Source organism: Phacochoerus africanus, chromosome 6 (assembly GCF_016906955.1).
Source record: "Phacochoerus africanus isolate WHEZ1 chromosome 6, ROS_Pafr_v1, whole genome shotgun sequence".
Lineage (NCBI taxonomy): Eukaryota > Metazoa > Chordata > Mammalia > Artiodactyla > Suidae > Phacochoerus > Phacochoerus africanus.
Window position 1 is genome coordinate 101,283,490 of NC_062549.1, and position 27,470 is coordinate 101,310,959.

At 42.2% G+C, this 27,470-nt stretch overlaps 1 protein-coding gene across 6 annotated transcripts in view; it reads left to right on the top strand.

Moving 5' to 3' along the window:
* Positions 1 to 27,470, top strand: part of NOTCH2 (notch receptor 2) — a 195,426-nt gene that overhangs the window by 11,765 nt on the left and 156,191 nt on the right. For 3 of the 6 annotated variants that reach the window (XM_047784862.1, XM_047784861.1, XM_047784857.1), the window contains exon 2: positions 6,029 to 6,138. The exons of 1 other annotated variant lie outside the window; for it this stretch is intronic. In XM_047784862.1, the coding sequence (XP_047640818.1) occupies positions 6,042 to 6,138 (97 nt within the window). In that variant the 5' untranslated portion in view covers positions 6,029 to 6,041. Of the gene's footprint in view, positions 1 to 6,028; positions 6,139 to 15,857; positions 16,549 to 17,688; positions 18,699 to 27,470 lie in introns of those variants that run through there. 2 more of the 6 variants (XM_047784859.1, XM_047784858.1) reach the window with 2 other exon arrangements.

Sequence of the window (27,470 nt, forward strand, 5' to 3'; positions counted from 1 at the left end):
TTCTGCTTTTTAGGGCTGAACTTGCAGCATATGGAAGTTCCCAGGCTAGGGGTCAAATGGGAGCTGCAGCTGTGGGCCTACCCCACAGCCACAGCAATGCCAGATCTGAACCATGTCTGTGACCTATCTATGCCACAGCTCATGGCAATGCCAGATCCTTTAACCCACTGAGCAAGGCCAGGGATTGAACCCATATCCTCATGGACACTACTTGGGTTCTTTTTTTTTTTTCCTTTTGTCCTTTTTAGGGCCACACCAGTGGCATATGGAGGTTCCCAGGCTAGGGGTCGAATCAGAGCTGTTGCTACCGGCCTATGCCAGAGCCACAGCAATGCCAGATCCAAGCCGCATCTGCAAACTACACCACACCTCATGGCAACACCAGATCCTTAACCCACTGAGCGAGGCCAGGGATCAAACCTGCAACCTCATGGTTCCTAGTCGGATTTGTTTCTGCTATACCATGACAGGAACTCCCTAGTTGGGTTCTTAACCCACTGAGCCAGGACAGGAAATCCCTAACTTGGCTTATTTTCCAAGTTATTTTGTTCAATACAAAATCCCCAGAGTCCACAGCAGTATCTGGCATATAGTAGGCACTAAATAAATACCTGTTAAACATGGAATTTGTTGCTACAACTATAACCTAGAGAATAGACTGGGGAGAGGAAAGGCTAGCAGGAGAATTTAAAGACAGTCTAAATATAGGTTAATAGGACTAATCAGCCTAGTGGAGATAGGAATAAAGAAAATATGAATCTAAGAAGTATTGGGAGGAACCTCCAGTTTCTCCCATCTCAGTGGGCAGCACGGCTGTCCCCTAAGGTCCAATTCAGAAATTTAAGGTAATCCCTTTGCTTTTGCCTCCCAATATTCTGCCACCCTCTGAGTCCTAAACCTCTCTTATTCTAACTTTTCTTACACTGCAGTACTTCAAGCTGTGGAGCCTCTCCCCAGGACTTTTGCAAAAGCTTCCTAAGCAGTCTCCCTTCCCTGGGCTCTTCCCTCATTCAACCTTTCTTTTAGATTGAAAATCTGGTATTTTTACTTTTTTTGTTTAAAGCTGTGAAAATCCCCCTGATTTACTGTCTAAACGTAAGACTACACCCAAGCTCCTTGGTAGGACCTTCTAGCATTTGGCACTTGCCTCACCCTTTTCTTCTGCTCCTTACCTGGTGATCGTTGAACCTCAGAAGCACTAAATTACTCGTAAGCCCTGCCTCAGGGGTTGCCATGCTGGTTTGGGCCTCTGTGCTTTTGCTGATGCTTGTCCTTTTGTCTGGAAGGCTCTGCATCCCCACACCCTGCCTACTGCTCCCTCTGCATCAGTTTTGTTTTGCTGCCACAACAAATTACTACAAACTTAGTGACTTAAAAAAGACACAACTGTATTATCTTGCTTTTTTGGAAATCAGAAGCCTGGAATCTATTGTTTACCATTTCCAGCCTCTAGAGGCTGCCCTTTTTTTTTTTTTGGCTGACGGCCATGTCCTTCCAACCTCTGTTTCCATTGTCATATCTCCTTCTCTGGCTCTGACACTTTTGTCTTCCTCTTATGTATGGACCCTTGTGATTCCATTTGGCCCACCTGGATAATCTGTAATCTTTCAATCTTCCCTGAATTTAACCACATCTTCAAAATCCCCATTGCTATGATACTTAACATATTGACAGATTGAGGACATGGACATCTTCGAGAAGCCATTGTTCTGTCTATCACACCATCCAACTCCAGCTGATTTCTTAAAGCTCAGCTGGCAAATCACTTTTTATCTGAAGTTTCCTCTGCTAATCTTTCCACTGAGTCACTCTCCACTTCATGTCACGTACGTGCTACTATCACTGCATGGATTAGCTTGTATTGCATATATTACTTTTTTAGACATGTCTATCTCTTTACTAGGAGCTCTTGAGGGGGCAGCTTATTTACCTTTGTTTTGCCAGCACCTAGTAAACTATGAGCTAAATTTATGTTTTTAAAATGTGCTGGGCAGTGGGATGACCCATTTTCATGTTACCTAGAAATGCAAATTTATGTTTATTTATTTATTTATTTATTTATTTATTTGCTTTTTAGGGTGACATCTACAGCATATGGAGGTTCCCAGGCTAGGGGTTGAATCAGAATTGCAGCTGCTGGCCTACACCGCAGCTGTGGCACCGCCAGATCCTTAATTCACTAAGTGAGGCCAGGGATTGAACCCGCATCCTCATGGATACTAGTCAGATTCATCATCACTGAGCTATTACGGGAACTCCTAGAAATACAAATTAAAATGGTGACTGAAGTGTGTCTTGGACTCTCCAGGGTCATTTTCCATCACTCTTCTCCCAACCCTGCCCACTTTCCTACCTACTTCCCCTTGAATCACATGGATTTTCTAACCCTTCATGACCATGTCATGCCTTTCCTAGCCTCACCTCTCTAATTGTAATCCTCTTCCTTCAATGTTTCTATTTGTGAATCCCCAGTTCATTCTTCAAAGTGCAAATCACACATTTCCCTCTGTAATGCCTTTTATGGTCTCTTCAAGACAGAATTCATCACTTCCTCATTTGGGTTGCTAAGATATTTTGTGCATATCCGTATTACATATCTCACATTGATTTTGCCTGGTTATATATATATATCTGTTCCCCCACAAGAGTGTGCAAGGACCATATCTTGTTTATACCAGAGTCAGGTATATAGCAAGTGCTCAACAATGTTTCTTAAGTTGAACATAGGAACAGATCAGCATGGAGGGAATAAGCATGGAGGGCAATGGGAAAGAACCAAAGATAAAGGATGCCCTTGAAAAAGGTAAGGAGGAGGGAGGAGACCAAGAAGATGAATGTCCAAAGGACCAAGGAAGTAGAGTGTGATGAAGAGCCTAGTTAGAGTGACTGACCTCCAGTGAAAGAGGAGAGTGTGAACAGCCATACCAAATGCCACTGAGGTACTGACCTAGGAAATAAGTGAGAAAGGCTGCTAGAGTTGCCTTTTAAGAAGTCCTAATGACTTTAGGAAGCACAGCTTTGGGAGTGCTCAGTCAGAGCCCTGCATCCACTACTGTTTTTAGGTCAGGAGGGGAAGGATCTCCAGAAGATAAATGTCTTGAGGAAGAGGAAAGCCAGACTTTTTATTTGATCAACCTGTTGGAATGCCTGAGGATGTGAACGCAACAGCCAAGCTCCAACTCAGGTTGAAAGGCTTGGTTCTTTCATCTGATACAGGGGGCTTGGAAGTACTGGGAGACGCTGGCTCTCAGGAAATGCAGGGATTAACTTGATGTGTTCCCCTGTGATAACCAGAGATTTTCATCAGTGGGGTTCAGCCAGCCTGGTAGTCCAGGGGCTTTTTAGGATCAAAGGCAAAATATCTAATTTGGCTTCAAAATACCTAATCTGATGAGAGCAAGTTATCTTCCATGCAGCTTTTCTGGATATTGGGATTTCTCTCTAGGAGGCATTCTCTGACCCAGTGGACCAGTATTCTCCACACCTCTCCTGCCTTGAACCTCGCTCTCCTGTCCTCCACCGAAGCTGCATTCTCCAACCTATGTCCTACTTGGCTAACCTTTACAGCCAGCTGTCCGTCTTGACCCACACTGAGCCTGATTTAGACAAATTCTTATGCTTGCCACCTGCATGGATTTTTTTCCTAAATTGATTTCATCTAGCATTGAAATCTGTGATCTGTTTCTGTTATGTCCTAGATCAGTCTACTCGGGCCTGGTAGGTCATACATTCTCAACAGGAGTGTGAATGATTCTTGGGGGATGAAAAGCAACTTACTTAATTTTTTTTTTACCTTTTTTTTAGGGCCATACCTACGGAATATGGAAGTTCTCAGGCTAGAGGTCAAATCTGAGCTGCAGCTGCTGGACTATACTACCGCTCATGGCAACGCCAGATCCTTAACCCATGGAGCGAGGCCAGGGATCGAACCCTAATCTTTATGGATACTAGTCAGTTTTGTAACTGGCTGAGCGACAACGGGAACTCCCTTAATTTTTAAATATATATGGTATAGATACAAATACCGAACTTAAACTGATATAACAAATTATCTACCGAATTAAAATGTTAAAATGTATCAAAATGTTAAAATGTCTAAAAGGCTCCTCAGGAGGGCAATAATAGGGGGAAAAAGGTTGAGAAGCACTGTGATAGGTGATGGGGCTGAGATTCAAGCTACAAAAGGAGTACAAGAAGGATGGATAGTGAGTAAATTAAGGTGGTTGTGGTTGGTTACTTGACTGAGAGTAGATCATGGAGAAGATTCCAAACTAGCAAATACATTTTGAGCATTTAGTATTATGTGCCATGGGCTGTGCAAAACACTTTCATATTTGTTAGCAGAGTTTCTCTTTATTTCAGTCTCAGTGGACAAGTTTCTTGTGAGAACAATAGCCACATTTTCCATCTAGACAGTAGCCCACCTCCCTCTCTCTGCTTCAGTAGCTTTTATGCTAATTACACACTTGGAGGTAACTCCTCATTCACATTTTGCAACATAAGAAAATGAAAAACACAGTCCAGCTTGTGTTTGTAGAAGCTCCTTTCATGGCAGCCTTTCAACGGGTTGGGCAATTTAAAAGATGCAATTGTAATCATGACTAACTCATTAAGATGCTTGAGGGAAACCTGAACATCCTTAACCTACTTTTGAAAAGAGAGGCGAGGAAAATGCAGGAGTGGGAATAATCCAAGGAAAACAATTTCAAGTCTTTGAACAATAGACAGAGCACGGAACCTCCTGAGCTGGGCTTGAGGAGTCTGGGACAAGAAAACAGAACGTTGCTTAAAGAAAGCCTAGCAATCATTGGTGTCTGCTTGCTCTTCTGGTGTGACCCTTATTTGGCTGTTTGTTTTGACTTTTAAAGTGCCCTTCTTTGTTCTCTCATGGCATTCATTAAGAATTTACCACTGAGTCTTTGCCTTTTATCCCAGTCAGATCATCTCTGCTATGTATTCATCTCATGTACTTGACGCCTGAGCCTTCCTTCTCCCCTGCTTTCCTACTTTAGTCATGAGTGCCGAGGCAGGGATGATGTTAGCGGTGGAAGGCTGAAGGGGGAAGATGAACGAGCCACAGTGTCCACTGAGAATCCACAGCCAACTCTTGGCAGCTTATCGGGGGGTGAATCTTGTCTTCAGCTTCTTGTTGACTTTATCACCCACTCTGTGTGTTTAACTCTGATGGATGTTATCATCAGCTCTGTGTATTCACAATGCCAAGAGCACTAGTGGAACAGGGAAATATTCAGCAAAACATACTCTTCTAAGTGTCAAGTTGACCAGAAAATAAGAAACATTGTTTTACTGGATTTGGCATTGTTGTAGAAATAAACAATCATTTGTATTTTGTCAAACTATTTGTGCATGCAGTCAGTTTTATTCCTTCTTCCTGGTCAGATTTGTACTTCAGAGGATGGAAAAAAGAGAAGACTTTTAAAACACTGCTTTGAGTGTGTACAGGGGTCTGAATGACAGAAAAAGGTACCATCTTAGAGGGTAGGGAAGCATCTCTGCTCAGGTGCATTCAGCTGAGAGGGTCTAATGACTGCAGGGGAATAAGGGATACTGGTGAGTAATTAAACAGCTTTCCCCATTCTGCATCATGTTTACATTTTAGCCACGATATATTTTCTAGGTTTTATGTATTTTTTAATTTTTATTTTTTTCATGTTTAATATATACTTTAATTCCCTCCAGAGGCCAGAAACTTAATAGAGGTATATTATTAATCAGACTCTATAAATGTTATGCAGTGAGGTTCCCTGCTCACTCTTACATGAATTCAAATGTACTGAAGGTTTTCTTGTGCCATTCTCTACCTTCCCCTACATATGTCAGTGTAGGCAGCAAAACTCTCAGTTGCATAAGTTTTCTAAGTTTTTAAAATTCTTGGGACATCAAATATAACCATTCAAAGGGTTCCTTCAATACAGTGGATATGTAGAGATTGAACTAGAAATCAGGACACCTTGAACTTAATCCCTGCTGTGATACTGGCTGACTCTGTAACTTGTAGCCTTTTAAGTTCCCCAGATGGTATGAATAATGGAAAACACACAGAGATTGAAATTGTTGGAATTATTACAACATGGGTTCAAATCCTGCCCCTACCACTGATTAGCTTGCTGACCTTGGGTAAGTTATTTAACTTCTTTGAGCCCACGGTTGCTTTATTTGTTAAATGGAGATAAAGATAACTGCCTTGCACGAATGTTGTGAAGAGCTAATGAGATGACATATACAGCACACCTAGTATGTAGAAGTCACTAAATATATGGCTGCTCTCACAGGAATACCTGCACAGAGATGGGAAAAGGCTAGGTGACAAAAGGCATGGGCATTCTGAGCTTATTAGCTGCTCAATGGTTTCTTAAGAGAATGAGGAGAATGCTGCCTGGCCCTATAGAAATCCAGGCCTGTTTTATCTCTGCAGAATTTAGTGACCCTACAATCAGACTGTGCAGGGGAGAGAGAGAGAGAGGGAGGAGAGAACAGGAAGCATGGAGGGGATCCATGCTCCCCAAAGGCAGAGAACTGCCAGCATTTCTTCAGCAGTGGGACAAGAATGAAAGGTAAATGGCTGCCTGCTGGTGGTGTGCTCACTGAGCCAAACAACCAAAGTGTTTCCTGCTCAGTCTCCACAGATGTTGTTCCTTAGTCTGGAAAAGTCCCCTGGAGAGTATTTTGCTGAAATCAAGGAAGGCAGCTGCATTACCGCCTGGCCCATGGAGCTGACAAACCAGTGTGTCATCAAAGAAAGAGAGAGGCATGGGAAATAAAAGCCTGTGGTTCAACCTCTCAGTCGGGGAGTCAGGTGGCTGTGAGGTGGCACGTTTGAGGCTTGCTCATTAACAAAGTTTCTCTTTATGTCCTCTTCCTCCTCCTATTTGACTGCCTGCCCACTGCTGGGTTCCATGGGGTAGGCAGTGAGTGTCTACCCAAATCACTAATTATTTATTCAGTGTGTACTATGTACCCAATATTCATTCATGCAACACAACACACCTACATTGGATGTCTTCTATGAGAATAACAAAAATAATAAGATAGATTCAGACTGTGTACTCAAGTTGTCCCAATACAGTAGTCATAAATTCAACTAATTGTTAAGTGATATATACCCAAAAATCAACTGCAGAGGGGCTCAGGGAAAGGAGCAACAAAGCTGAGGAAGGCTTTACAGAGGAGGTAGCATTTGAGCTAGTCCTCAGGCTGGGATTCCACAGGTCAAGGGGAAGATAGGGTGGAGGAGGGGAGGGAGTAAGGCATGGCAAGCAAGGAAAGTGCAGGCGCAGAGGTGAGGAGCACATGGACCCACAGCATGCCTGGGAACTGACTGGCAGGTTGATGTGCCTGGAATATAGTTGTGTCGTATGGAGTAGCAGAAGGAGAGGAGGTAAATGTGGTCAGAATGCCAGGGTTTTCTGTGCCAGTCTCTGGAATTCTGGTTCTAACCACAGAGAATGGGGAGCCACTGGTGGGTCTTAAGCATAGAGTGATAGGATTATACTTGTATTTTTGGATCATCCTATGGGCTTCAGTGTAGTGAATGGACTGAAAGAAGGTGAGGCTGGGAGACCAATTAAGAAGTCAGTTGTGAGAGTTCCTGTTGTGGCTCAGCAGAAACGAATCTGACTAGGAACCATGAGGTTGCAGGCTCTATCCCTGACCTTGTTCAGTGGGTTAAGGATCTGGCGTTGCCATGAGCTGTGGTGCCGGTTGCAGACACAGCTTGGGTCCTGTGTTGCTGAGGCTGTGGTGTAGGCCGGCAGCTGTAGCTCCAATTTGATCCCTAGCCTGGGAAACTCCGTATGCCACGGGTGCAGCCCTAAAAAGAAAAAAAAAAAAAAAAAAGGAAGTCAGTTGTGTCTAGTGCTACAAAATGTCAAGGAAAATGAGACTGAGAAGGAGTCCACTGGATGCAGCAGCTGCAGGTTTCTGATAACATCTAAAAGTAATTTCACTAGAACAATTTGAGCAGAAGCTGTGTTACTAAGCCAATGGTTCTCAAAATGTGGTCTCTAGACCAACAATATCAGTATCACTTGGGAACTTTCTACAAATGCACGATTACCCAGCCTCACCCAGACCCCACCCTAAAATTCTAGAACTGGGGTCCAGAAATTTTTCACATGTCTTATGAGTGATTCTAAACATGCTAAAGCTTGAGAACCAGTGGCCTAAACAAATATTTCTCCATCTCTTCTTTAAGCATTCTTTGCTAGGAACCCAGCTCTTCCAATAACTGAGCTGTATGGTATGTCCTAAAGAATTGTTAATCTTATGGTTTCTCAGCCCTCTGCATAGCTTGTTTCCTCTGTCACTTGTATGCTCTCCCTGATGCAATATATATGTACATATGTAGTCCCTGCCTGGCAATATTAAATTCATTGTGCAAGGCCTTAACTCAAATGTCACCTCTCTTAGTCTTTCCAATATTCTCCAGGCAGCCTTTCTATGGATACTTTTGCACATATTTCTATTATGAAACTTGTTTTATTGCATTGTATTGTTTGCTTTACTATCTGTCTACCACTAGCTGGAAGCTTCTCAGGACTGTAGGGAATGCCTCGTTCACCTCTATTTTCTCCATTATTTTCACATAGTAGATGCTCAATAAATGTAGGTAGTGGAAGCTGTTGTGAGTTGAAGAAGTAAGAACAAAAGGAAGAAACTAACCTTTTGAGAGGCTGGGGAGTGAAAGAAAAAAGACAATTATCTGAGCCTACAATAGAAAGGACTTGTGCAAGCATGAGTTAAGGCTGGAAGAAAATTGTTGGCTGAGGGGATTAAGCCAGTAGAGAGGGAGAGATGAATGAGAGTGACAGTGCAGGCAGATGGATCATGAATGGCAATATGTCTTAGAAAAGACAGAAGGGGATGAAATCAATAGCCAACACAGAAGGATTAGCATTGGGATGAAGGAAAGAATTTTCTCTGAGATATAGGGAAGGAAGTAAAGATGGTTATATGAGAGATAAATTACAAGGTTGAAGGAAGAGAGGTTGGGGAGTTTTTAGATTCTTGCCAATATAGAAATGAGGAGGGCTAGGTAAGCTTACAGGGGAGGTGGTAATTGAGCTAGGAGATGTCTCTAGTGAAGTGGGAAGTAAAGCTCATTGCTAGGAAGGAAACAGGGAACAGAAAGACGTTAGAGTGGCAAAGGCTTGTAAAAGCCACAGAGGTGTGGTGTGTGGGGAGGTGTACTGAGGTTAGAGAGCAGCAGCAGGGGATTAATTTTAGCTCTGAAGGGACCACCCATTCACACCACTGGCTTAGGCAATGGAAGCAGTATGGGTGGATTGTCTGGAGAGGCTGTTTCTGCAATAGGATGGACACAGACAGGCACTCTAGTTCTATATGTCATCAGTGCTGCAATATAGAGCAGACAATAAGAATGTTACATATGATAACTATGTAACAACACAGGGTAAGATTTATGATATGTGGATTAGCTGAGAAAGCAGGAGTGATTATAACTATTTGAAATGTGCATATGAAGGAACAACTGAAGAAAATATACCAAAATACTATCAGTGGTAGTATTATAGATGATTTTCCTTTAATTTTATAGGCACATGTAATCTATAATTTTAACAAAGACATGGCAATAAGTAGAATTAGTTCTTTACCAGGTTTGTCTTTCATTAGGTACACATAGAAGGCAGAATTTTCAAATAAAAAGTTGTAGTGTGGCACTAACCTTCAGAATTGTCTGATCTTGTCTTACCTGGGAGGCAAAGGTAAAGGAATAAAGTCCTTGAGTCACACCAGGGCTGGATGCTGACAAGCAAGAGACATGGCATCATGCTGTAAAGGAGCACAAAGGAGGTATATGATCAAGCCCTGTCTAGTAAGCTTGGGGGACCAGGCTTATAATAAATGATAAGGAGTTCCCGTCGTGGCTCAGAGGAAATGAATCTGAGTAGCATCCATGAGGATACAGGTTCGATCCCTGGCCTCTCTCCGTGGGTTAAGAACCTGGCATTGCTGTGAGCTGTGCTATAGGTCGCAGATGTGGCTTGGATCCTGCAGTGCTGCGGCTGTGGTGTAGGCCAGAGGCTACAGCTCTGATTTGACATCTAGCCTGGGAACCTCCATATGCCAAGAGTGCAGCCCTAAAAATATGGTAATAATAATAATAATAATAATAAATGATAAGAGGAAAACTTATTCAGTCCAAGTCTGAACAATGGATGGGGTTGGATCTCTGAGGCAGAGACCTGTGAACAAGCAGAAGTCATACTATGCAGAGGTCAGCCATGAGTCACTGGAGGTGGTCAGCTAGACCTGGGCTGTGCTGCTGCTTAGCAGCTGTGTGATCCTGGGCAACTTCTCAGGCTCCAGTTTCCCTGTCTGTGAAGTGGGAATAATAATACCTACTCATACGCTGACTAGAGCATCATAAACAATAAGGCAGGTAAAGTGCTTAAGACAGTGTCTGACACACAGTAAGCACTCCATATTGTTCACTGCCATTATCATTACTGATGTGATTATTGTTATTATTACCATAAATATTCATGATGAAGGAAACGAAGCAGAGTAGGGGCACTCTGAGTGACTGGGAGGGAATTCAGGGAGGTGTCCCGAGTGTGGTTCTTTCTCACCTCTAGAACAAGGCTGTGGGTTCACCCCAGGCCTTCAGGAGGGAAGAGGGAGCTGTGCAAGGAGGAACTCCACATTGGTTCTTCTTTTGCTAGTGTTCGTGCTACTTCCTCACTTCTAAACAGGTGCATATTACTCCAGAGCACCATTTCACCTTCCTCTCCTACTCTTCTGTTCTCTTTTTCTTCCCTTCAACTCTTCTTACTTCCCTTTTCTTCTCAAAACCCCAAGTGGTGGATGAGCAGGGAATTAGACTATGTTTTACATGTTCCAAGTTTGCCTTTCTGAAACTTGAAGGTTGTCTCCTAATTCAGCACTTGGAGTTTACAGAAGCCAGTCTGTGTTCACCCTATCCACTCCTTCACTTACAAATACATCTATACCCTTAACCATTGTCTTGAGAAAGTACTCTTAAAAGATAGTCATTAGTAGACAGGCAAGTATTTGAGACCATAAGAGTTTGATTAAGGAAGGCTCTTTTTTTTTATCTTCCTAGGGCCGCACCCAGGGAATATTCAGGTTCCCAGGCTAGGGGTCCAATTGGAGCTGTAGCCACTGGCCTATGCCACAGCAAGTGGGATCCCAGCCATGTCTGTGACCTACACCACAGCTCACGGCAACGCCAGATCCTTAACCACTGAACAAGGCCAGGGATCGAACCCGCATCCTCATGGATGCTAGTCGGTTTCATTAACAGCTGAGCCACAACGGGAACTCCAAGGAAGGCTCTTTTGAGGTAACTATATCTTGCAAAAGATACCAGAGAAGATGTGAACTGTCCACGGGGCTTTTCTTGGCAGTGAGGTGTGCTTTCCTGGACTCAGATGTAGATGGTAATATGGGAAACAGCCTCTGTCTTGCCAGCCTCTGTTCTTTTCTTGCTTAGACATTCAGTAACTACGATAATGGAGAAACAGTCAATGGTTTGAAAGAAAAACTATTAGGCCTATGGTCTGAGCAAAACGTAGTAATCATATTACATTGTTCTTAACAGAAATCAGAATAATTAAAAACAAAACGAAGTTGGTACCTAGCAGATTCACCTGCTGAATTCCAAGTTCACGCATGTTCTATCCCACACTGGTGAATAATAATGATATACTTTTAGCTTTGTTGGAAACCCTATTGGTATATTTACAAGATCATTATCTTCAGCAACAGATACCTGCTCTGAGCCCAGCAATTACCATCTCTGTCTCTGCACACATTAGCACACATACACACCACTGATTTGTACTCTCCTATAAAATTACTCTTTCCCTTTTTAATTAGAATGTTTTCAGAGGCAAACCCCATCGTTAAGGACATGTACGCTCCCATTATAAATACCCATTGCCAGCCATTAATTATCTCCTGATGAATTGCTTTAGGTTTTTTTTTTTTTTTCTATGCTTACATTTAAAATTGGGATTTCTTTTCCTTACTTTTGATGCCCCGTCCTCATACTTAGTTAACTATTTTGAATTCCACATAAGTGGACTTATATATGATCTGCACTCAAATAGTTTAAAGACTTTTACCCCTAAACTTTAAGGTGAAAACTTTCTGTATGCGTGGACCTCACTGTTCAAGAATTTCTTGGCTAATTGTGAGGGAAGAATATAAGAATGTTGGGTGGAAACAACTGAATAGTTTCTGAGAACAAATACCTTAACATTTCACAAATATCCGACATTGCATAACCATTTTAGTGACTGGAACACTGCAACTCCTCCAATAATAGTGTGGTTTGATAATTACACAGTTGTGAATTTATGATGTTCTTCAATTGGGGTGATGTCCTGGTGCATACAGGTCAATTCTCTTTTACGCAAGTATATCTAAAAAGTACACACCCACTTAGGAATTGAAGTGTAATACTGCATAACACGAAATAGTTAAAAGAAAATTTAAGTCAGGTAGTACTAGAATGAGCATTCCTATACTAACTTTGCTGTTTATCTCAGGGGGAGCAGAGAATTTTGGATTCCTAGTTAAGTTTTATAGGTACCATTATCATATACTATATGCATATGAGGAAGATTTAAGTATTCAAGGATAATCTTAAATTTTTTTCTCCTTGACATCAGTTAAATTGAGATAATCACATACCTAAAAGGGCAAAAATATGACAAGAAGCTCACATTACACATTCCTATATTACCCATTTGAGTCTATGTTCAGTTAAAGGGCCTCACTGGCTCCTAATTCTCAAAGCTACTTTGAATCTTGAGATTAACTCCTCCCTCTTGGAACTTTTCCTCTGTTTGGTTGAACTTGAGGACCTCTCTGAATGTCTCTTTATTAAACACTTACTGACTTCATGCAAGTAACAGAACCAACTACTGTGGAATTATACATATGAATAAGAAATTGTTCTTGTGTTCACACTGTCTATAGTTTGGCTGGACAGGCCACCTCAAGTCATTTATATAGGGCTGGCTGGAGACAGGACAAAATGAAAGTGGCCTTAAAATTAATCACAGTGCTCTCTACTTTCCCATGGTCCTATGCTTTATCACTGTTGTAGTTATATTGCTTGTATGTTGGCCTCTCTCAATGTGCTATAATCTCTGGAGAAAGGGGCTGGGTCTGATTCCTGGCTGTACTGACACAGAGTCAAGGACATGCTTTGCAGAGGGTAGACTCTAAAAAAATGCTTTTTTTTTTTTTTGTCTTTTTGCCATTTCTTGGACCGCTCCCGCGGCATATGGAGGTTCCCAGGCTAGGGGTCGAATCAGAGCTGTAGCTGCCAGCCTACGCCAGAGCCACAGCAACGCAGGATCCGAGCCACGTCTGCGACCCACACCACAGCTCACGGCAATGCTGGATCGTCAACTCACTGAGCAAGGGCAGGGACCGAACCCGCAACCTCATGGTTCTTAGTCAGATTCATTAACCACTGCGCCACGACGGGAACCCCCAAAAATGCTTTTTAATAAAAGAATGCATTTGGTTGCTTAGGTTTCCTAGTTACAGTGGATCAGCTTGTTCTGTACCAAAATGAAAGTGATAAGAGGCTCTGCCCAGAGGTCTCCACACTAAAATCATCTTGGATGTGCTTCACAGTGTTGCAGGAAAAGAAAATGAAATGAGACTGAGTAAGAAATCAGAAACAGTGGGGTTCTGTCATAGCTCTGTCGCCAATTACTTACTTAACTTTAGGCAAGACACTTCTTCTTTATCTCAGTTTCTCCATCTGTGAAATGGGAATATAATGATGGTCTTGGCTATTTCCCACGATTGCTTTGGGGATCAAATGAGATAATACACTTAAAAGTGTTTTGGAAAGCCTAAAGCATTGCACACATGCAAGGCTTTTTTTTGCAAAGAAATCTTCCTTTTAACTCCTGCTTCTACAAACACTTCATTACACATCACTGGGTTCCTGAGTTATATGGTGAGATGTGTGAGTAGCTTGACATATCAACCTATTGATATATACTTCCAGGATCTCTTCTTCAACATACAAAGTGTTTAGCAGAGTCAGCATCGGATTTTCCAAAACACCTACACTTTCTGTCAATCTCACACCTCTCTCCAATTCATATAAATATAGATGTTCCTCACTCAACATTTATTTAAAATGTATTGTTGAGCACTTATGTGCACTAACTACTGTGCTACAAACTGGGGCAAACTAGACAAATAACATAGGATCTCTGCCATTGAAGGTTTTTTCCAGCTTGTTAGACCTGAGAAAATAGACATGAGAACAAATAAGTGCCTAATTTTACAATTTGCTTGGGGAGGCAATTTTATGTATGAGTTATAATTAGTGAAGACATATATGTATATTTTTAGTTTTGACAAAATGAAAACTAGTGGTGGCTTTTATTTGTATTTTTCTACTCCTACTGGTCTGTAGATTTTAATTTGGTCTTAGAGACTGATTTTTTCCAGATGAAAGTTTATGGGATCTCATTTTTTTTTTTTGTATCAGTGAAGCTATGGAACTTTAAGGAATAGCGGTAGCTATACTTAGTTATGGGATCACCTGAATGTGTTCCTGCCAATTTCCCTTGTGCAGCAGAGTTTGCTTTGACTACAAACACTGTCAATCCTCAATCTAGTTGAATAATTAAACTACTGAGACATCATCAGGAAAATCCTGGCATTTTGTGTCCTCAGATGCTACTCAAGTTTTTAGACACCGCCACAGGACCCCCAACTTCTTATAGGGATCATGGAAACAGTCACCTAAATGCACGCAGTGGAATTCAGGTTTAGCTTTGGGGGAAGACCAATAGTAGACAACATATTTCAGAGCAATTCCATCCTGCTCATCAGTCAGGCTCCTCCTAGCTCTCCTTAAAGTAGTCAGCAGCTATGGCTGCTACTCCTAAACAGTTTCCCCACTTCCAGCTACATTGATCTTTTGTCTGCTTGTCTAGTCCACCAAACCTCCTTTTCCTTTTCCTCTATTTCCCATATCTGGGAATAGCTCATCATGCCTCAAGATACTGAGGTCATTGCTGATTCCTTGGTCTCCCTTTCCTCTCTCACCTAAGTTACTAGCCTGAGGGGCCAATGCCCATCATTTCTGAGCAAACACAGCCTTGGCCTAAGTTCTTATCTCCCCACTTGAGGGAACCATCTCTAGTCTCTCTAGTTCATCTGCCTCTACACTTGTTTTCTGTGCCTGAGATAGCTTAGCTCTCTAACCATGAGAAATAGCCTCTTCTTTACCTCATTAATCTTCTGGTCCCCAATTCCTAGTCCATCCATGGAGGTCTTCCAGGAAACCTTCCCTGACCACCTCAGGGCTGGAACACAACACAGAGTTCCCCAAGCTGGCAACTCCACAATATTCTATTTGTCACATTGGATATTAATTGTTGGTTACTTGTTTCTCTTTATTTACCCCTCAACTCTTCTTACAGGATCTGGCTCATGGTAAGTTTCGCCAAAATGCCAGTTGATGGGTTAGACTGACTTGCCCTCATCTCTCAGTCTGCTGATTCCAGCTTCTTCCCTTGATTTTCAGCTCCCTTTTGGTTTTGCTTTTACCAATTTATATCCACAGCTTCCCTCAAAACATGTTTTTTTCAAATAGATCTTCAGTCATAGCCTTCCTCTGCTTCCATTCATAACATTTACTCTTTATTCCTTTTGTCCTTACGGGAATGCATGCAGTGCATAACAAATAACAAATCCAGCAAAATAGCATAATAAGTCCAACAAAAGTTATATGTGAACAAAATAATTGCTTTCCTTGAAACAGTCACCTTGAAAAATTACACCCCTATTTTAATAATGTGGTCATAGCCACAGTCATTTCTGGAACTGCTCTTTGGTGGTGATTACATTTACATTCTTCTGGATATATTTTAATGGTGACAAATATAATCTTTGCAGGTGATTTTGAAAATTTGCAGACAGCCAAGTCATTGTGAACTATAGTGTGTAAGGAGAATGCTCAAGCTGGCAGCTCCACTGGCCAACAAATAAAAAGTAATGGTATCATCTTTCTCTGAACATTTTTGCACAGGGGAAATTCCAAAACAAGTTTGACTAATTATGTTATTTTTGAAAAGAACTTCTAGCACCCCAAGGTGACTACTTTCAATAACAGTACTTGCTTCTCAATTATAAAGTGCTTATTAAAATCCAGTTTGAAACTTCCTAGGCCTATGATCATACTGACGTGCATTTGTTTAGTTTTGCTTTACACTCTAGTTCTTATGTGACAGATACTGGGAATGCATAAGGCCATGGTCTTTGCCCATGAGGACTTTCTAATCTGGTTGAGAAGTAGAAATACAAACAGTCCTATGTGAAAAACAGACAACAGTGTAAGATAAAGAAGCAGTACAGAGGAGGGACTATCTGTGAGGGGTGGAAATGTGTTACAGTGTCTGCAGAACCTTCTCCGGCGGGCAGGATGAATGATTAGAAGTTCGCCAAGAGGAGAAGAGGAGGGGACTGCAGGAGTCATTCCAAACCTGGGAACAGAAGGTACAGAGATTGAAACAAGAAGATGTGTTCAGGGTAATATCAAGTCATTAAGTACTGTTATTGTGTAAAGTTCACAGTGGGGGCAGAGAGGACAAGATGCAGAGCCCAGGGAAGTAAAGGCCTTATATCTATCATTGTTACAAGTTCGAGCTTTATCCTATAGAAGCCAGGGAGAGGTTCTGTGGGTAGGATTCCCCTTCCCAACAGGATCCTAAACTCCCACATCCAGTTAGTCACATAGGTTTACCCCCTCCCCCCATTTTTTTCCCCTTCAAGATTGTCTCAGATCCATCCATTCCTTTCCATTCTGACATTCACCTCATTACTTTAGGCCTTCATCACCCCGTGCCTGGACTGTTTCACAAACTCCTGACTGGTCCTTGGACTCTGGTTTACTTTTTGCTCCTGACAATTAATTTTGCACAGAATTATCAGAGCAACTTTCCTTTCCATCAAGTCTCACTCCTGTTCAAAAACCTTCAATGGTTTTCTATGACCTGAGAGATAACTATATTCTCCATCCCCGTCTTGTCATTCAAGGACCTGTGTGATCTGGTCCCAACCTCCTTTCCCTAAGTGACTCCCCTCATTGCTAATAGTGCCAGAACTCATCTACTGATTCCCTTACCTTATTTGCTTTTATGATGCCTCTCCCCTGGAATGCTATGCTCATACCAACTTTTTGTTTTTTATTTTTGTTTCTGTTTTTTTTCCAGCTCTTTTCTTACAAATAGCAAACCCACTTATATCCAAGCCCAATCACATCCCTCACTCTTCTGCAGGGAAGTAACCACTATTCTGGTTATATTATTTTACTATATACTGTGTGGTATGCATCATAAATAATATATAGTATTGTTTTGAAAAATTTTAAGTATACAGAAATGATATACTTTATATCTCCTGCAAGTAGTTTTTTCACTATCATTTTATAAGATGTATCTCTCTTGTCATATATGAATATAGTCTTTTCAATTGCTGTATTGCATTTCATTTTATAAATATACCATACCTTATTCATCCATTTCTCTGTGGGTGGGCATTTAGGCTGTTTCTAATTTTTAGCTATTAGCAACAATTTACAATGAATACAGCTGGTCTCCCTGTCCTATACAAATTTTACTAAACTTTCAACATCCTGCTCTCACCTGAGCTCCTTCATGAAAGCTTTCACTGACTCCTGCAGCCTGCAGCAGCAAAGGTTCAGCCCTCAAAACCAGCTTGGGCATCATACCCGCATTGCGCAGGGCATAATGCTACGCATAGTAAGGCGCTTAGAATAAATGACTGACTGGCCGGCTGACTGACTTGACTGAATGAATGAATGAAGGGTTCAGTACAACCCAGTTGATGGCTCTGTTAATTTTAATTGGACTTTGGCACCTTGGTCTCCAGTGCCTTCTTTGACACTGGACAGCACTGGTCCTTCTCTATTGCATTCTTCTGGCCAACTCTGGATTGTGTGGATGTGTGGGTGTGTGAGGGCGATACCTATCTCACTGGATGAGGGCTGTCTCTCCGGCAAGTTCAGGATCTCGGCAACCTAGTGTTTGAAGCTCAGAGTCCGAACGCCCACTCCCTCCGCCTGAGGCCTGGCCCTGTGAGGCTCCAGCGCCGACTGAGTTAAGGCGCGTCGGAACCGACGCGGGTTGGAGAAGTTGGAGAGGGTGTCTGAGGACTCGTAGTAGATCCCTCCGCGCACAGCCCGGGCCGGCGCTTCTTCCTGCGGGAAACCCCTGGGTGCCGAAGGCGGCTGAGCCCGGCCGCGGCCGACAGCGGGGCGGGGTTTGTGGTGGGAGGAGGCGGCCGAGGCGGAAGGACACACGAGGCTGCTTCGCTGCACACTCGAGAAAGTTTCAGCCAAACTTCGGGCGGCGGCTGAGGCGGCGGCCCAGGAACGGCGGACTTGGGGTGTAGGGACCAGAGGCAGTGAAGCCTGAACTTGGGGACGAGGCGCGAGGCCGTGAGAGGCAGAAACCGGAGGAGGGGAGGAAAGAGTGGGGGCTCCTCTATCGGGACCCCCTCCCCATGTGGATCTGCCCAGGCGGCGGCGGCGGAGGAGGAGGCGACCGAGAAGATGCCCGCCCTGCGCCCCGCTCCGCTGTGGGCGCTGCTGGCGCTCTTGCTGTGCCGTGCGGCCCCCGCGCGTGGTGAGTATCGGGTCGAGGGGTGCTGTCCCCTGCGCCCCAGCCCGGTCCGGCCGGCCACCTGGGGCAACCATTCCCACCCTTCCGTCTTCCACTGCAAGAAGGCCAGGCTCGGCCGTCGGCGCGGGGTGAGGCCACTTGGTTCCCCAAGTCTGAACATCATCGGGGCCTCCCCTCTCTGGGCGCGCCCCCTCCCCCGAGTTCCCCGCAGCCTCCAGCACCCCTCGGCCCGTGGCCCCACACACGCCTCTTCGGCCGTAGGGAGGCTGGGCAGCGAGTTTTAGAAACTTCCTTTCTGGAACACTTGAGTTCGGCGAGTTGGGCAGTTGTGCTCTTTTGGTTCCACGTTTCCTGGGGTCGAGGGAGAGCCAAGGGCGGGCTGCCCGAGAGGAACCATCGCTGGCCGCGGACCGCGGATGGGCTGAGCGGAGGAATGCCAGATTCTGGCGTGGAGGGAGCGGGGGCAGGGCCTCCGAGCCCAACGGCTTGCACCTTCGCAGTCAGATTTAGCTTTGCTAAAGGGAGGCCCACAGACTGAGTGGATGAGTTTGATTTGGATGGGGACAGGGTTTTGCGGCATGCCTGAGCTCTGACACTCTGAATCCGTGGTCCTCGTGAATCTGCTGTAAAGTTTTGCTCGAGTCTTTGAAAGGTGGAGGCAGGAGAACTGGTGTGGCTGCATGCTGAGCCACATGATTTAAAAATCTCAACTGCTGTTATTCTTTCCGAGGCGCAGAGCTCGGGCGCAGTTTCAGAGTCTGTGTCCAGCCCCAGGAATGTGGTGTGACGATCACCAACTTCTCCAACCTGGCAGCAGCATTTGCTGTTCTTTTGGCATGATTGGGGGTGGGGCAGGGGCGGGTGAGGAAAAGTGGATACGTTAATTCAAAGTGGTGCCTTGGAAAGCTCCTTTACGGTTGGATATTTGCAACCAATCTTTCTGAACACGGTTGGATAAAGAAAAGGAAAGGAAATCAAATCATCTCTTACCCATCCCCACCCACAGTCATAGATTCCAGATTTCTTCAGACTGTGTGTAGTGGAAAGAGCTTGGGCTTTGGAGCTCTGCTCTTTAATCCTGGGTTCAAATCCAGTTCTGTTGCATGCACTCACCAATAAAATAGGAATGAAATTACCCAGCTAATAGGATTAATTAAGAGAATGTATATAAACCCATGGCAGTCAAAAGGTATTTAGAAAGTCTTTTTGGGGGTGGGGGTGGGGCCGTGTTTTATTTTTTTCTGAACTCTCTGCTTCCAGTGGGAGGGTGGCTTGTGTGTATTTTGTTGAATTGAAAGGGGCTCCTTTTCCTGGTCTAATCTGAAGGAAGACTTTTACAATTACCAAAAGACAAAACAACAACAACTAGTACATGAGCTATGTCTCTTTGCAAATAGAAAGTTAAAAGATGATGAGCTTCAGAAAAATTTGCTCTTTGTTCATTGTTAACAGGCAGTCAACATGCCCATCACAGATGTTTAAAAAAGATCAAAGTTATTTATTACAGTGCTGGGTTGTTCAACCCCAACCAGACCCTTCTTGAAAAGTTCAAATTCCATACACCTCTGGTTCCCTAAGAATTTCAGAAGTGGACCAGGATGCTGTGTGATGATGAACCAAAACTGTCGCTTAGAAGCATTTAACAAAACACATACGATACTATATTTGCCTTTCCTTTTTGAATGAAGGCTTTGGTATAAGTGTAAATTTTGGATAGAGAGGAGTATAAACAATGGGCTGGTCTGAGGGTTACAATCCTTGGTCTGCTATTAGCTTGACTTAGTAAATAAGTTAATCTTTATGACTTGTAGTCTCCTCACCTATAAAGAGGACCGAAGACATCACTTTGGACAGTTGGAGGAAATTATAAACCTATTTGCAGAGCGATTTGCTAAATTAAGTGTTCAGTGATAGGACTCATGTCAGGAATAGGATTACTTTGACACACAGGGCTTCTCATTCAAGGACCTGTACATCTGCACTGATGAGGTATTGCTATTACTCCCTAGCTTTTAGGTGGAGAAGTCGAGTGTTACTCAAAGGACAAGATTTAGATATTTTGATTTTTAGACGGGGGTTCTTCCCATGCTAAACTATACAGAAATAGAAGAGATTTAAAAACTCATTTCTCGGTACAAATCTTAAATCTTTTCAGAGTCTAGAAGTGAAAGCTTCGTGAGTCTTCTCAATCTGTTATTATTGTGTTTTGCCAAGATACCAATTATAAGACACCCTTCCAAACTTTTGAGTGTTCCTGTATTTGGCTAGTGGCCAGTTGTTAATTTAAACATCACTGAGTTCCTAAGGCATGGAGCTGTCAGCCTATCTGTCTGATTGACTAAACAGCTATCCAAGACCACCTCTTTGCTCCTTGTTTTCTCTTGCTTTGCAATGGGAAGTGACCCCTTGGTTTTGCTGCCTGCTAGATGACTTCTCAGTTGAATTCTTCTCTTGCTTTGAAAAAAAAATCAAAAAGAGTAATTATTTTTTCTTTCAGATGGAGACAAAATTTACCCTAAAACTGTTTTCCTTTTTCTTGTTGTTCTTTCTGTATTATTATTACTTGGGAGGGGGATGTAGGAGAGTAATTTTTCTAGTCTTTTCTTTTTCCTGATTTTTTTTTTATTTTTATTTTTAAAAACCACTTACCCACATCTCCTGGGCATTTCTCTGTGCCATTCCCACTCTACTGCCTCTTCTGCAGGTTTCTTATAGCATAAAGGGGAAACTTTTGCTTCATCTGCACTGTAGTTGCTGACTTCAGGACTTTAGCAAATGTTTCAATTCAGTGGGATATGCTTGGATGCTTCAAACCAGCCTTACAATACATTTTAAAAATATCACACCCGCAGAAATTCTATTTTACCCACAAAATTTGCATTAATCTAGTTCCCACTCTCTGGTGCCATTCCTAGTGGTCTTCCTCCTTTACCCTGCCCACTGTGATAGAACAGAACACCACATTCTGGCTTCATTAAAATCAGCTGGGGTGCTTCTTGAACCCAACACCCAGGGATTCTGGTACGGTAGATCTGAAATTCTGTATTTTTCAAGGTTTATAGATGATTCTGATATAGTAACTTGGTTGGAACCCAATGATATTTCATTATTCTGCCTTCAGGTGTGTATATGGGTTATTTCCTATTGAATTTTAATAATTTCCAGAGTGAAACTAGTCTTAATCCAATATTTAAGCCTTCTGACTGCTCCCAAAATTTTAAATTGCTAACATAAAAGCTACAGAATATAGTATTATTTCTGCTTATTCATCTGGGCAGAGTGGATCCACATTGTTTCTTTAGAAGGGCTTCATATGTTTGCATGATGTTATTATAAACTGCCCCCCTTCTGTTATCCATTTTCTTCAAGCTTCATTCATATATATCATTTTTGGACTCTTTGTCTATTTGTCTTTCATGGTTTAATAGTGAAATTCCAAGCCATGATTTGAATGAGAATATAGTCAGAGATTTTACGTTGTCCTTATACTGTGTGTACATTCCTTATCTAAGTGTTTCCTTTCTTGGCATTTCTATCCGGATGCCACAATTCGAACCCTTCATTTTACTCCCACCCTTTCCTGATTCTCCTTCTCTTCTCCCCTTTCTCTGCAAATGACTTGAAACCATAGGGTTTCTTCTACTTTTCTCTCTTTATTGGTCTACCATATGTATTGTATTTTGGAAAGATCACTGGACTAGGAGCCAGAAGACCAGAGTTCTTCTCCAGGTTGGCTTTTAATCAGTCTTATGATCTTGTGGGAGGGGCACTGCTTTGGTACTCTGTTTGCTCAGGTGCTTTGTCCAGACTCACTGAGCCAGTTAGAGAGTTGAGACTAGAATCTCTCTCTCACTGGTCCTCCATCCAGTGCCTCATCCACTCTCCACACCACTTCTGTCTCTTGTACAAATGAGCTCATGTACACAGAAACACTTGGAACATCCTCAAGTGATTTTTGTTAATTTGCGCTTCTCGAGGAAAAGAATTATGTCTTTCCATTTGTGTTTATTCTAATGCCCCAACCCTACCTTTGTACCTAACATGGTGCCTTAGCATATAATAGGCACTCAATAAACATTTGTTTAATTGAACAGTTACTTTTAGTCATTATCTTATTCTGGACTGCTTTGGTATTTTAAGAGTTTTTTTTTTATGGTATTTGAAAGAGTTATTGCTTACCTGACATTTGGGGGGAAAAACCAAATTTTTCCCTTCCCCAGATGTTTTATGTAAACTTGCCACTTTGAGTTTCCACGTGTGTATGTATGTGTGTGCGCGTGTGGTTTCTTCCCTCTCTATTTTTTTCTGATCACTTCTGCAGTTCATAAAGGTCACTTTGACTTTGGAATTTAACCTCAAAGGCACTGGCATCCACCCCCTGCCTTTCACTTGTGTTGCTTCTACTGCTTCCTGTATTACTGTGTTACTGTGACAACGGTTTCTACAGTGTTGTTCAGAGTTGCCATACCTATTTGATTTGAACATTTTAGAGACTTTTGGAATAGTATTAAGATTAGAACTAATTCAGTTTATGTTTGCCAAGAGAGTTTCCTTGAAAAACAGCACCACCACCCAAAACCGTAAATGTTAGACATGATAAATAAAATTTTGAGGGAACCATAGAGTTTGAGCTATCTCCAAAATGAAATTTGCTCCTTGAGGGCAGGGACCATGTCACACAGTCCTTTCTCTGGCCTGTGCCCAACATGCAGAGTCAGCTGGGCAGCAGGTCCTGGTTGTAGCACCTGTGACTCCTGCTGTGTTTTCCCCAGCTTTGGGACCTTTTGAAGAAAGGTGATGATGAGTCAGGGGTGTGTCTTTATGCATCTTTCTGCTCTGAAGAGAAAAGATCAGCGAAAGGCTGACTCCACCTACAGACTTTTATGCTATCTCTTTCTATTAATTAATGGGTAGCTGAAATTTTCCTTTTTGTTGACTTATGTGTTGGCAGAAACTTTAAAATTCACCTAGACCTTCGACGCATCCCATGCTGATTCTGATTTTCTTAGAACATTCTGGTTAAGATGTATCCCACCTTTTTTCTCCTTGAAAACCTCTTATGATAGATAGTGCCTTGCCTCTGGAGGCAGGTGAGTCTAGATTTGGACAGCTCTAATTCTTAGAAAGATCTTCTTATATTCAGCTGTCATCTGCCTCTTTATGATTTGCACCCATTGGTATCATCTTAGGAATTTGTATCAAAGAATACTCAGCCCTTTGTGGGTGACAGGGATCCAGAGGTACCCTTTACTGAACTGATATCTACCCCTCCATAAAAGGAGTTAAATCCATGAGAAGCATGAAGATGATCCCATCTTGGGTAATTGCTTGGTTTAATCATATTAGCCCTATGTGTTTTATACCTCCCTGCCCAGATGGTCACTGGTGGGTGAGAAGCATTTGTTTAGTAGTGTTTCCCTAACCTCTCTTTTAAGAAGTCCTTAGGATCCTGTCCTGGAGATTCTGATTCAGTGAGTGTGAAATAGTGTCTGGGAATTTGTGTATTTAAGAAATAGCCTGGTAATTTTTATACTAGGGAAGTTTTAGAATCACTGCAGAGTGACTCTAGGGAAGCCAAGGGCTTTTATTGTTTGTGTTTGCTTATTTTTCATGATAGTGCTAGAGATGGGTTGCTTTGATTTGGTCCTTTGGCCGCTCTCCCCCCCACTGCCTTGCAAGTGCCTGCTTTTTGCTGAATGCCTAACTTAGCAGGGAGAGGCAGCTGCTTTGGCATCCCCATAAGGCTTGTAAAGTAAATTTTTTTCTTTTTTTTTTTTTTTTGCAATTTTTCCAAAGTCTTGGAACTGCTTGTATGTGTTATGTGTGACTTTGATGGAGGCCTCCTTATCTCTCCATCAGAATGTTACCTGAGATGCCAGACTACATAGAAGTTACAGTCTTTTTGGTGTCTATTGAAGAAATCTGTCCTCAGCCCTTGTGAATGATGCTATCTTAGGATGTCTGTTTTGTTAACCCATGAAGGCATATCTGGTGTCAGGGATTGCCCTCAGATATGTTAGTGCAAAAGATAGAAAGGTCACTCATTTCAGGCGGTCCTGCTTTTGGGGTGTCTGGGCTGCTGCAGTGAATGGAATAAGAGAGAATAAAAGAGGAACCAGGGACCTCTTGAGCAGAACTGAGAGGTCTGTAAGAAGCCGCCCAGGAGTGTTCCTCTGACAAAGACAGTTGATTTTGCTGTTCTTGATAGGAAGAGGAAAGTGGCTTCAGATCTGAAAGCATATGCTTATGGCGTCTGGATGGGACAATTGCAGTATTCATTGGCAGTGGTAGGAGGTTTGCTATAGGTCTGTTCTTTTTCTCCTCCTCTCCTTTTTGAGGAGAATACCAACTGTGTGACCTTAAAAAGAAGAGTAAACCAAGAAGAGGGCATGGTAAAAGCCATAGCTAGGAGTGAGAAAAGCAAAGCAATTATTATATTAATTAATTTATATATGTAAATACATAAATTTCTAGATAATACTTTAGTGGGAGCCGTAGCTATTGCCTTTAAGATTTATTGTCTCTGTAGCTCTGCTGTGTTAGTGGTGTGTTAGGGAGGACTGTGGTATGTTGTCATTCTTAATTTGTGTGTTTCCCTTAGCATCATGTGGTAGGGAGTATAGGTTGTTCTACTCTTCTAGCTGTGTGGGAATCATTGACCGAGTGGAAGATAGAATCCTGCCCCCAAGGAACTGACATCATCAGGGAGACAAGATACACAATTAGGAATATGAAATGCAGTTATTTAGTAACTTATCTACACTCTCTGAGAGCAGTTCCCTGTACTCAGGGTGACTAAGAGTTGTAGAGTCTGGGGGAGTAGACTCTAGGGCCACCAGCAAATAGCAACCTCCCAGCTCACCCCTGCTGGGCTTGTCTGCTGTTCTCTTTCTCTCTTGGAATTTAGAAGTATCAAAACTTTACTTGGGGAAAAGACAAAGAACCTTTTGTTTGGTGGTGGTGTAAATACAAAGTTGGCACATGTTGTGGTGTTTATTATGTCTGTTAGTGGGGTTTGTGGCAAGAGAGGGGGCTGTGTTCTCAGTCCTGGCTGTTAAGCCTCATCTAGGACAAGTTAAGGTGGAAATATCTCCTTTGGAAGATCTAGCTGCAGTAGCTGAAGGAACTTCTCTTCACAGCTAGGCAATGACCAAGGTGCACTATGGACACACCCCAAATTGCTGCCTTAGGTGGCATTGATTAATCATACTTAGATCTTCCTCACCCTCTTGTGCTTGTCTTGGCAAAACCCTGTTCTACCAGCTCCTCAAAGTTTGGGCTTTACTAGATGATTAAACAAACTCTTGGGGGTCATTTTACTATCCCTTGCTACTTTTGAACTGCAGTCTGGTTATCATGGTCCAGCTCTGGTGTCCTCGGTCTCTTGGCCAGGCAGTGAGAGGCCTGTGTCTCTATTACCATTGGACTGAAGCACCTTCCCCAGAAACTGCCTAGGACAGTTTCTGGTCTTCACGTCAGTTTCTTCTGCAGGATATTGGCAGTGACTCTGGTTCTTTGAATGCATCAGCCAAACAGCATGCCAAGACGGACTTACTGTCTCACAAAGACAGGTTGAATCTATGGATGTTGCAGAACCTGTTTCTGGGCTAAGAGTAGCTCTCCCACCTCATATGTATTTATGCATATGAAGAAAGCGTGTGTGTGTGTGTGTGTGTGTGTATTTTGTGAGGTAAGGGAAACATGATGATAATATTTTGATTGGAGTCAGATATTGTCTTCCTAATAATACGTTGTCTTTTAACAAATAACATCCCTTTAAAAATACAATTTTGCTTGCTCACTAAAGTGTTGTACAAGAAGCAGTGGTTACATTCTAAAGTATACAACCTTGTTCAGAGGCAGGTGCATTTTTAAATTGTTGTTTGCTTCTTTTTCATCTCTTTTTACCCTCATCTGTCTTTTGTGAGGAGATTCTGGGAGGCTTTTAAACCTCAAAGATTAAATAGCCTATTTTAACCAGTACCTAACAGGGAGAGGTTGCCATGTTGGTATATTTGTCCAATATTCAATTAAGAATAATTGAGGACTACTTACTCACTAATACATTGTTGAGTTTCTGAATATGAATAGCCAGAAAACTAGGTAGTGCTAATTTGCTGACTTCTCTAAATGGTAAGTGTGGTAAACTGCAAAGAAACTTTTGTTTAATTCTGTTTTCATATGCTTTTGTTTGTCCAGAAAGTGTTGAGACTCATTGCAGTTTGAGAACGTGTATATTTTGATTATTACTTTTTACTGTATTTTCTTTGCTGAGAATATGCCCTTATTTATTTGCTAGATCTTTAATTGGAAACATGAAGGACATTTACTTTATTACAAAATTTACAGCACCTTCTAATCTTTATGATGATTATTAGAGAAAAGAATACCTGTAAATCACACAAGTTTTGGATATTATGTTACTATATAAAGTAAGTAAAAATATGTTATGGCTCCTGTGACATAAACTTTCTAAGAGATTTAAGGAAAGTGGTTGTAACTGCAAACAAACATTGTGACATTTTAAGGTAAGTTTATATGGCAACAGAATTATTATGTTTACATGTAATTAATCATATTTATGCTTTGTAGATTTTCTCTGGCACCTTTACAAGATTTTTGGGAGGGAGTTATTTAAAAAGTGATTACATTTAAAAGTAAAGACATTTGAAAAGTCTGGAAAAGTGTAAGAAAAATCCACAGTCATACCACTGTTAATATTTTAGTGATCATTTGGTCTTTTTATCTACTCTTAGTTTTAAAAATTGTAGATTC